The sequence below is a fragment of the Polistes canadensis genome, unplaced genomic scaffold (genome assembly GCF_001313835.1).
Source record: "Polistes canadensis isolate GaletaPanama2010 unplaced genomic scaffold, ASM131383v1 scaffold_104, whole genome shotgun sequence".
Lineage (NCBI taxonomy): Eukaryota > Metazoa > Arthropoda > Insecta > Hymenoptera > Vespidae > Polistes > Polistes canadensis.
In genome coordinates, this window is record NW_014569651.1 from 129,425 (window position 1) to 141,839 (window position 12,415).

Genomic DNA, 12,415 nt, shown 5'->3' on the forward strand with positions numbered 1-12,415 from the left:
TCTCTCTCTCTCTCTCTCTCTCTCTCTCTTTCGTAGTAATTTTATTCTTTTATCGTTAAATATGATTTAATAAATAAGAATTTGCTTCTATCTATCTTTTTATTATTCATTAACGACACCATTATCTTAAACTTGTTTATTTAATTTCATGATCCTTTTTATATTCTTAACTTTTCTCGATAATTTATTAAAAATGTCAATAACCTTCGATAAGAAAAAAATAAAACAAAAAGAGAAAAGGAGAGAGAGAGAGAGAGAGAGAGAGAGAAAGGGGATGGAGGTAAGTTTTCAACTTTACAAGCACGATTCATGCCTACCACTTCCTTTATCTCCACCCATTCCCTCCCTTCTTAATATTATCTGTCAAGAAGCTTATTGCTTACCCCCACCACCGAACCCTCTTTTTATCTCTTTTATCGAAGCTTCGATTTTTTCATCTCTTTCGAAATCTTTCTTCCACTTTTATCGACTTTTTATTCTTTTCTTTTTTTTTTATTTGTCATCTTCCTTTCATTCTCTCTCTCTCTCTCTCTCTCTCTCTCTCTCTCTCTCTCATACTTTTTTGCTATCTGCGTCTTATGTTGGTTAATTTTTTGTTCTTCCTACTTTTTTTTCAATTCAATTAACATTATCTCTCGGATAATATATATATATATAACAGTATTAAATAAAATTAATGGAGAGAAATAATAATCGGATCTGATATCGATAGATTGGTTAAATTAAAATGAATAGGAGGGAGTTTAGTGTATGATTCCCAAAGCATCGGATTTAAATTCCCAAAATGTTCTCTCAATTATTATTATTTAATCTCGAAATTGTTGATAATATTATTCATCGTATCTCGTTTTCATCCTTTAGTAAGAGTCGTTTATATTTCCAATAAATTTTACATCCATATACACACGCATACACATATACGATGAAATGTCGTATAATACGTGAAATGTATTTATTATGAAAATATATCAGAAAAAGAGAGAGAGAGAGAGAGAGAGAGAGAGAGAGAGGTGGGGGGGGGGAAATAATTTAATCAAGATAAAAAAAAGAAGAAGAAAGATAGAAAGAAGAGAGAAAGGGGAATAACAAAGGAGGTAATAGAGTAAAATAAAAAATAAAAAAATAAAAAAAAAATATAAAATGAAAAAAGAACGGTTGATGAAAAAGTTAAGTCGAAGTTTAAAATAACTGGTAAATAAGTTTATAGTAAAAATCTTATCGGATACGTGGGAACGGCTTCTAGTATAATATTATAACATCGTTTCTCCTTCATTGTACGCGCTTCCTGTGTTTTTCTCCTTGTTCTATTTTTCTTTTTTTTTTTTCTGTTTTTTCTCTTTTTTCTATTTTTTTTTTTTTTCATTAACGTCGTGTGTGCAGCAGCAGCTTTCAGAATATATGGAAATCTGGTAGAGATGGAAAAGAGTTAAAAAAAAAAGAAAAAGAAAATAAAAAACTATAAAAATGAGTGAAAGAGAGAGAAAGAGATGGATAGACAGATACTGTGACTGCATCTAGGTAGATGTATGTAATCAGGATGAAAAAAAAACAAAGAAATTGAAAAGAAAAAAAAAAGAAAAAAAGAAAAATTACGGACGGGTCTACTACTCTCGTAATTTTGTCATAACGAGACGTATACATATACAGGGTGTCCCATTTAAATAAATCCAATTAAATATCTTCGAAACTATCGATGGTTGGACAAAAATGTTTGTTAGACAAAAGTTGAATGGTTTAAAGGAGAAGCATATTATTTGATATTATTAAGATATTATTAGTTTGTTTTAAGGGTGGACGAGTAAAGATAACACGAAGAATTAACTATGATTAATTTTTGTTAAAACAATTATATATTTTATAATGCACCAATTCGTGCAGGTTTTTAACCCTAATCGATCGTAAATCATTTAATAAATAATGATTAATTAAATAATGAAATTCTTACAATAGTGAACATTTCTTTTTTTTTTTTTTTTGCATATATATTTATCGAAACCAGTTATAACTTAAATGAGAATCACGTAAAAAAAAGCTGATGACCGATAAGGGTTAATCCTTATATAAAAGTATCGAATCACTTATGACGATGTGTGTGTTCTCTCTTATGTAATAAAATACAATATATATATATATAAATATATCTATCTTTCGATTATATAATAAGTCCCGTGTCTTTAATCCTGTCATTCTTTTTTTTTGTAGATCTTCTATTGAAAACGATCCTTATCAAAAAGTTTCCTCCTAACACCCGCCCTAATCCCTGGATCTACCCTTTTTAATAATGCATCCCTTTTTGTTAGTGACGGAAAGTCGGTGCCTTTAAATGTGCTCATTAAGCTTACTCGTTATCACGGTCGGTGATATCGGATATCCGATAAATCGTACAGCGAATGCGTGTTGGACAAAAAAAATCTCGTTGGAAGAAAGAAAAGAATTTGAAGAAAAATGAATAAAAAAAAAAAAAGAAAAAAGAAGGAAAGGAAGTAGAAAATCTACTATATATTTCAAGAACGAACCTCGGGTATAAAAATCCGGACGAAATTATTCACCGGACGACGCTCGCCTAATATAAGTCGTCTTCTAAATCTCATCCGTTCTTTTTTTTATTTTTTTAAATATAATTTTTTCCATTTTTCTCCTCTTTTTTATTTTTTTTAATCGAAATTTTAATCATACCAAATTCATCAACCACGATATTGTTTTTCATTAATTTAAGAAACATCGTCAAGAACAATTCAATTACTCGCGTATTTTTATAAATCATTTCATGTTCGACTAATCAAATTTTGGAATTTGTTTGATAATTAAATCGATGATTTAATCTGATCGTAATATGAAATAATAATATTTTGTTTAATTGATTCTCAAAAAAAAGATTGTAATATATTAATAACCAGACACGAGCAGTTATTTAAGCCACGACAATTTTGTAAAAAAAAAAAATAAGAAGAAGAAAAAAAGCAAAATATACGACAGATGATGAATTATTAACACACTCGTTCGATAAAGTAATTTAATTAATTATTAATAAACTAATGGGCGAAGTTTCATATATAATAAGGAAGAAATGAACAATGTCATATGACTGTTGTTTGTAAATAACAACATGGAATATTATTCAAACTCGAATAATGATCCATTTGATTGTATTCCAACACTAGTATTATACATTTATATATAGGAATATGTGTGTATATATAGATGAGATTTGAACTTATCGTTAACGTAGAAAGAGAGAGAGAGGGGGAGATAAAACAGAAGCGAATTCGTCGAATAATCAAACTGCATGACGATCACTGAAGCATCGGCTAATTTCATTAATTAATAGCTCGTTCACAGAATAATCCTGTCTCATCGATTCGTTCACGTTTAAAATGCATATTCGAAGTAATATTTATCTAGATATACTAACGTGTACATCTACACACACACACACACACACATATTATCAATCAAAAATTGGATATACCAATAAATTTATTTAACAAATCGAAAAACTTGTTAAACAAACATTTATCAACCTTTTTCTAAAACAATAATGACACTCGTATATACTTTTTATATACTTATGAATATAAATGACGTAAATTAAAATAAATAATATATATATATGTAGTAATAAATTAATTTTGCACAATTTACATTAAATTTCAAACGTTATCAACCCAAAGAAAATAAGTTTCACTTGATGTTTATAACACGACGATTCAAACAAAACTGATCGTTTCATAACATCTCGTGTCTTTATCAGCAAGCACAATACTTTGAAAAAAGTATACACACGTACACGAATATACCAAATACACGTATTAGATCATACGTATTGTTTAGTAATATGCGCTATTATATAAACAACACATACTTCTATTCCCGGAATCTTTGCTTTTTTTCTTTTTTCTCTTTTTGTTTTACAATTTTTATCCGTGTATTACGTATTTTATTTTATTTTTTTTGTATTTTTTCAAAGTTCTTATTGTTAGCAATTGATGATAAATAAGAAATCAAATTTAATTAGTGAATTTATACGTGTGTGAGAATATATTTTCAAAATTAATAATTTACATATTTTATCTTGTATTTCTTTTTTGACGAATCAAACTATTATTGTTACTACAAATGCATTAATTATTATTTTTTTTTCTCTATCTCTCTTTCTCTCACTCTTACAAATATTCCATTTCTCGAAATATGTATACGTAGAATTTCAATTGTTTTTTGATCGATAGTGTATAAGATTTCGTACGTATTATCTATGTATATATATATAAAAAAAAAAGAAAACAAAAAAAGAAACCGTGCTTAGATTCGACGTGAAATTTATACATTTTTTGTATATTAGAATAAAATTTACATCGATGATAAATAACTCAGAATTTATACGTATATAGTCATAGAGTGATGCTATAGGTCATACATTTTTCTTTTTTATTTGTGTGTGTGTGTATATGTTCAAAGAATAAAAGATGAAAGATGAATTTTCAACGAATCGATTCAACTTCAAAGCACACATACATACATGCATATATATATATATATATATATATATATATATATTCGAAAAAGCTTTATCTTCTTTTTCTTCTTCCTTTTTTCGCACTATTATGACCTAAATTCTGACTTTTATTTTAAACTCAAATATAATCTGTCGACAAAGTTGATCGTTGATTCGCGTGTAGAGAAGTTCTCATATATGTGTGTGTGTCTCGAGTTTACTCGAAGGAAACTTCGTAAGAGTTGCGTCGACGTTTAGGTTAATAATACGTCGATGAAACGATGTACAACAATGTGATAATAACTAGAAGAATTTACTATGAATAGAAACTATGAATAGAACTATCTTAAAGAGAATGATGAAAGATTCATTTCAAGTTCTATTTCATTCATATTATTTCGTGTCGATAATAATTTCTAAGATTTAATGCAAGAATATATATTAATAATAATATAATATGTATTTTAAATAATTCTTATTTAAAAAAAAAAAAAATGATTATTATTATTTTTTAATTATAATAAAAATATTTTTTTACGATTAGTATATTCATTTATTGTTCCGCGTTGATTCTTACTTTTTGATAATAATTATATTCAAAATTCGTACGAATATAATAATTATCGTAATAAGAATTATTCATTTGATTATTTTATATTTCATTTATTTCAACAAATTAAAATATCTCGTTAAATTACATTAATAAAAATATATGTATATATCCGAACTCTGTTATATACGTACTTTTATTTATTTATTCAAACTTTGATAGTAACATTACGAAGTTTACAACGTATGTTATAACCACCATCGTTAAAAAATAAAAAAGAATCATTTATTCGTTTCATCGTTTCATTCGTAATTATTTTGTCAACGATAATATCTACGACAATATAATTCGTCGTAATTATTTTTTATATCGATAAAAAAAAAAGAAGAAGAAAAAAAAAAATAAAGAAACCAAATATATCTTTTGACAATTGCTATATCTTGCGACCTCTTATTCTAATTTGAATTGAATTCTTTTATTTTTCATTTTTAAAAGTCACTAAAGGTAAAAAAGGGCTCTCGTAAAAGTGTCAGCAAAGAACGGAAGGAAATTTCAGCAATGATGTATGCACACCCTTCGTGTTCGTCACTTCGAAAAGCTTCCACCACCCCCTTCTACTTTTTTTTTTTACTTCTTCTTCTTCTTTTTTTAATTCCTCATTCTAAGAACTTTTCTTTATCACTAGATCGAATTCGACGGCACGCTAAGTATGTATATAAGTGTGTGTATGTGTATATATGTAAATATATATACATATGTGTGGGAGCAACATTTTTTATCATTTTATTTTTATTAATACCCTTCTACCTATCTTTATTTTTATTACAAATTAAATTGCCTGACCACTGAGAGAAAGAAAGAGAGAGAGAGAGAGAGAGAGAGAGAGAAAGAGAGAAGACAAAGTACCAAACGAGATAAAAGATATACACGAAAAGATAAAAAAAAATTTACATTTTACTCGTTTCTCCCTAGGAAATCCTTAGGAAAACAAAACACCGAGTGTGCAAATAAAAAAAAACATTAGATTAAAACCGCAATACACCATTTTTCTTTTTCCTCTATTGAGATTTCAAAAAATATGGTGAACGATTAGATAAAAAAAAAAAAAAGAAAATATTACCCAAAAAAAAAGAAAAAACCGTAGTTAGTGCTTATTATTATTATTATTACATCGTAGTAAAATCATGTTCATAGATCGATCGACCTTATTACAGTTCTACCTTTCTATGGTAGTTCCTAGGAAAAGAAAAAAAAAGAAAAATGCAGAAAAAATATATATGTAAAAAAAAAAAAATCACAAACTTCTATCTCGAATTAAATTATATGAGATTTTAGAAAATACGATATTACGTAAGAGCATTATCGTAAGAGAAAAAAAATGAAGTATCACAAATCGTTGATTAATTATCGAAATAAAAAAAAAAAGAAAAAGAAAAGATAAGTAATATATCGAGATATACGAGGAATAAAAATTAAAAACACGCGGTAAAAGAAAAATAATTTTTTTATGAATAATAATCGATAATAATAATTAATTATGTAATATTATAATAATAATAATAATAAAAAAGAAAAAAAATAAGAAAAATCAAGATACGAGGGAATAAAATCAATGTGAACGTGATTGAAAATTTATTTCTTAATTAATAATATTAATCGTTAGAAGACTAACATAATAAAAATAACAATTTTAATTAGTCAAACTGTAACAACGAGTGGAGGAGATGTAATTATATGCAATAGCGAAACAATATGGCAAACTTTGAAGAAGCAATTTTCGTTAGATGTAACAGGTAACCTATGATAGTTTGTATTACGAAGTAAGGCATCGTGTAAATGCATAAACACATTATTTGATTATACCAAGATATTCTATAGCATGTTCAGGGAATAGTACGGAAACTTAAAAGAGAGATAGAGATAGGTATGATAGATATGAAAATACAAACAAGGATAGAAGATCTTTGTTGTGTATGAAGGGTGAAATCTGAATGTTTTAAGAGAGAGAGAGAGAGAGAGAGAGAGAGAATTAACGTGCACGGGAATGTGTATATATGTGTGTATGTGTGAGAGAGACATTCATATAGAAATTATCCCACACCACTTCAACCCATTTCCATTTCACCCTAATTCACCATCATTCAAGGAACTATCTTCTGATGAATATCTCGCTTTAATAAAAATATACAATGACAAAAGACATAAAAATGATAAAATTGAGTTAAGGGGTTATATATATATATATTTTATTTTTTATTAATAATTATAATGACAAATTTAATAGAACGTTTTATTTATTGCGTAAGTAAATTCGATATAAAATTTCTTTTTAATAAAAATGAATATCAATTGCACGCTTTTGACATATGTTCGATAAAATTCGAATAAAATAGGGAACAACCAAAAAGAGATAGAGAGAGAGAGAGAGAGAGAGAGAGAGAGAGAGAGAGAGTGGATAGAATTAATATCGGGGGAATATTGTTAAGTCGATTCTTTTGTGACAATAACGAAATATTAAATCCAAATAATTTATTCCATATACTATATGTATATATATATATATATATATCGATGTGTAAAAAAATAATATTAAATAGTAGATAAAATGAATGACAATATATGAACATATAAATGTGATTACATTTAATATTATAATTTAATATTCCGTAAGATAGGATATTAAAAGAGGAAAAAAATTTTATTGAAAGCAAATCTCATTGATAAATAAATGATACCGATACGAGATATGATATGAATACTAATTAGGATAAATATTCGAATAATTTATAATTGACGAGCCGAATAAAATGAAATGAAAAAAAAAGGAAAAAAAGTACGAAGAAATTCAAAAATTTCGTTCAAATGGTTGTACGTATAAGGACCATCCTTTCTCCCTTCAACTCCCCACCCCCCACCCAACCCCCCTATATCGAGTAGAAAAGGTCAAAATGGAGTCAATTTTAAGGAAGAACGTTTTATTATGGTGGTTCGTTGGTAGCAGGAATTACGAGAAGAGGATTGACTTTAATGTCAGGATTAGGAGCTGCAAACCGAAACCCGAAGGATAATCCCTAACGGGGCGGAGTCAATTAAGTCAAGCTAAGGTATCCTATACTCTAAGGATATCCCTTTGGAATCCTTGAAATCGCTCTTCAGGATCAAGCATGTCGGACTGTTCCTATCGATTCGATCGCCATCTCGTTCCATCTTTTTCCTATATACTACTATTACTTATCTATCTTACTCTATCAATCCATTTATCTATCAATCTATCTCTCTCTCTCTCTCTCTCTCTTTCACGTAATCCTTATTTGTTCTTTTACTTTAATAAACGAACGAAAAATGTATAAAAAACGTAACTAACAGAGGCGGAAGATTTTATCTTCAAAAATTAATATTAAATTGATAATTGTGTATTAACCCTTCTTTGCATGATTTTTTCTTTTCTTTTAAAATAAATCAGGGTGATGTAATTAATGCTCTAGATTAAAGGAAAAATATTTAAAAAAATCCTAGTATTATTTTTTGACAACTGCGTTTTGTTGTACGCAATAGTCGCTTAAAAAGTTGCCAGCAACAACAAATATACAGTACAAGGGTTTTGAGTACATTTTTTTGTTGACTAAATATTATGATTGAAATTTCCATCATCATGCAAAGAAGGGTTAAACACACGAATAATAATATTATTATTATTTTTTCGGATCAGAGTAAAATAAAATACGATTATTTAGGAAACAAATTCATCAGTTGTTAATATAATTTTCGAATATTATTTATTTGTCAGTAATATAAAATAAAATTATTTAAAAATGCCTTACGTTCTCTAAAATCATATTTCTCTCTCTCTCTCTCTCTCTCTTTCTTAGACAAACAAAAAATATAAAAATAAAGTACAAAATTTCTGAAATATACTACAACCATAAAGATTTCTATCGGTTATATCATTCTCTATACCAATAATAAAAAATGATTTGAAAAGATTTACAGAGATATAAATCTACTCGATAATAAATGAACTTAATAGATATCACTTTAATGGGTCAAATAAAATCTCGGATTTATATTAATCCTAAGTTGTTCTAACACTAACCTCACCTTCTTCACATTTCTCTTTCCCAAAAAAAGAGACAGAGATAGATTGACACACAAAAAGAGAGAGAAAGAGAGAAAAAGATAGGAGATTAAGAAAAGGTAAGTTAACTTGATAATAAATGAAGTTTGAAGATCACATTTTAGAGTCGAATTAAATCTACAATTTTTGAAAGATTTTTTCTCTCTCTCTCTCTCTCTCTCTCTCTCTCTCACTCTCTCGTTCTCTCTCTCTTTCTCTTTTTCTTTCTCTTACACATCTGTGACAAGCTTCCGTAGTTTCTAACGAGTGCAGTCGACGTATTACCACGCATTCATCCTTTGTGCCAAGCCCAAAATCCCAGACTCCCAAGCAGCCAACGAACTCCTGGGTACGTTTTCCACGCGGTTATTAACGCGAAGCTGGTTATTTTCCACGTCCACGTCTCCTAACCGTTACAACGAAGTCTGGTAAATCACGCTTCGTTGGAGAATGCCTAGACTTTACTAATGTATGTGTGTGTGTGTGTGTGTATAACGCACGTATATTCGCGCGTATGCGTTTCCCGTGTCTATCTCTCATTTTCCTCCCTCCCCCTCCCCCGCGCTCTCCCCCCGTTTTTCTTTTCGCGTCTCCCAAAATTTCGCGTATTCTCTTTTACCTCTATTTTTTTTTCCCAATTTCTTTCTTTCTTTCTTTCTTTTCTACCCTTTTTGTTACAATACTTATGCGAATGATACTTTAAAAAAATTTTTAAAAAATAGAAAAAAAAAGAAATAAAAAGAAAATAAAAATATATATGTAAAAACGAAGGTGAATGACTAAAATATCTCGAAATCGATTGGTGATATTTTTTTGTTTTTTTTTTTTTATATGTATATTTTAGAATTTTGACGAAAGATTAAGAGAAAGAAAAGGAAGATAGAAAAAAGAAAGAAAAGCTTGGTGGTTGGAGGGGGTGAGCGGGAACGAAATTTGTCGTGCAATCGATTCTGAACTATTTCTATGCGCATAACGCGCGTGCAAACGTGATACGGGATTGATACGGTCCTGAATTCTATTCTGTTATCCGTGAATGATAGCAACGTATCCAGGAAACGAGTAAAAGCTACGTGAAAGCGTGATATTGAAAGGAGGAAAAACGAATGCTTTGGTATGGGGGTGGTTGGGGGGGGGGATAATACTTGGGGAGGTTGCATCGAAATCGATATGTGAATACCTATACTTACACCTTTTTTTCTTTCTTTTTTTCCTTTATTGTAAAAGGAATGATAAGATCGTACGAAAAATACCTTCGAATATTGTATTTTGATAAAAATACATTTTAACATATTTCCTTTATCATTCCTTTCTCTTTATCTTTCTTTATTTTCTTTTTAGAACAACAAGATTTCCAATAACAAATTTTTAATGATAATAAAAATCTAATATGTCGTATTAATTTTATCCTACGATTGTTGTATTGATAAAAGTGCCATTCTCTTTTCGTCTTTATTTTTTTTTTCTTTTTCGTTCTTTTCAATCTTCCTTCGGAACCAAATTTAATACCATTGAAATATTTCACATTTAATTTTACGAGTATTTGTCAATTCAATTTTAAATATTATATTAAAAGTATTTTAAAATATAAAATATTGATACGTGTCAGTTGTACATTTTCTTGTTAAAACGTTATACAAATATGTCGTGTGCGTAAACATTATTTTGTTTCGTAAGAAAATAAATTGTGAAGGAAAATATGAATATATATATATTTTCTCAAACAATAATATCTAAAATGTAGTTAGTAGAATAATCATAAGAGAAACGATTTGTCATAATGACAAGGACGAAGTAATTAATGAAATTGTTAGGAGAGACGTGATGCCTGGGAATAGTTCGTAGGGTAAAATTGTACCATATGCGGGTAGAAACTTGTACATGTATGAAACTTGATAGTGGTAGTGGTTTGGTAATTGAATCGTTCGTGGAATTCCTACGATGATTGTGGGATGGATGCTTGACGCGATATTTAGTACCGTGCTAATTCAAAACCGATCAAAATCAAATATGCCTTTATGATTAATCAAACTAATTATATAAAATCCATTACTTCCCGCGTTTCATATTCCAAACATTATTTTTTTTTAAACACATTACTATAAAACCAATTACTTCAACCAACACGTCATACTATTCCAACTATATATTACAATATATATTGTTACTATATATTACTATATATTACCAATAATTATAACAATACAATGTTGACAAGATTTAAGGAATTAATTAATTAATTAATCGACCTTTTCCAATCATTTGCTATACTTAAAAAAGAAAAAAAAAACACTCCAAACACTCTGGATCAATAAAGATTAAAAACGAAAGTTAATAAAACGAAAGATTAGTTGGTTGAAAATAATTTAGAATCAAAACGGGGGTGGAAAATAAAACGAAATGAAATATCAGTTGTTGTGACTAATGGTAAAGTGTAAAAGATAATTTGAAATTTATGAAAATATAGGATATTGGATGAATGTAATGATTGGATCAAATACTAACTGGGATCCTTGACGGCAGTGATGACGAGACGGAAGCCATTCATGTTGGTACCCCAGGCGTCGGTGACATATTTCAACGTCACGAAGTTGGTACGCGTATAAATCGCACCAACGCTGTTCTTCGTGTTTCTGCAGGACAGGTCAGCCTGAAAACAAAAGAAAGAAAAATATCCCATGTATTCGTCAGTACACTTTCTCGTTCACTTTTTTATATATATATAATATAGATATATATATATATATGTTTGTGCATACGTGAAGTGTGAAAAGATAGATAGAAAGGAAAAGAGAGAAAATACAAAAAAATATAACAACGCATGTGTGGGTGTATACGTGTGTTTCTATCTATTTATTTCTATTTCTCTATTTCCTTTTTCTCTTTTTTTCCCTTTTTATCTTTTTTAGCCCCGTACCCTTAATTCTAAAACTCGAAATTTACGAGCAGTTACGATTTTGCGTATCGTTCTGTTACGTCGCAAAGAAATAAATTTATTTCCTTGTAATAACAATTCTAGTCTGACCAATGACAATGTTTTTTCTTCATTTTTATTTTATTTTATTTTAATTTTTTTTTTTTACTCGAAATATTTGCAAATCTATATAATATTAACGTCGTTGATAATAACTACAGAAAAATATTTATTTTATCGTATAATTACTCCATCTCTCTCTCTCTCTGTTTCTATTTCAAAATAAATTTATAATGAAAATAATTCTCAATTGAATTGCACATTTATTTTGTATTAATAATATAAATT

The 12,415-nt window shown here is 28.4% G+C and overlaps 1 protein-coding gene across 2 annotated transcripts in view; it reads right to left on the reverse strand.

The window, feature by feature from the left end:
* The window catches only part of LOC106787545, a 143,311-nt gene that overhangs the window by 15,010 nt on the left and 115,886 nt on the right, over positions 1 to 12,415 (reverse strand). For both annotated transcript variants that reach the window (XM_014749969.1, XM_014749970.1), the window contains exon 3: positions 11,659 to 11,803. In XM_014749969.1, coding sequence (XP_014605455.1) covers positions 11,659 to 11,803 — 145 coding nt within the window. The remainder of the gene's footprint in view (positions 1 to 11,658; positions 11,804 to 12,415) is intronic.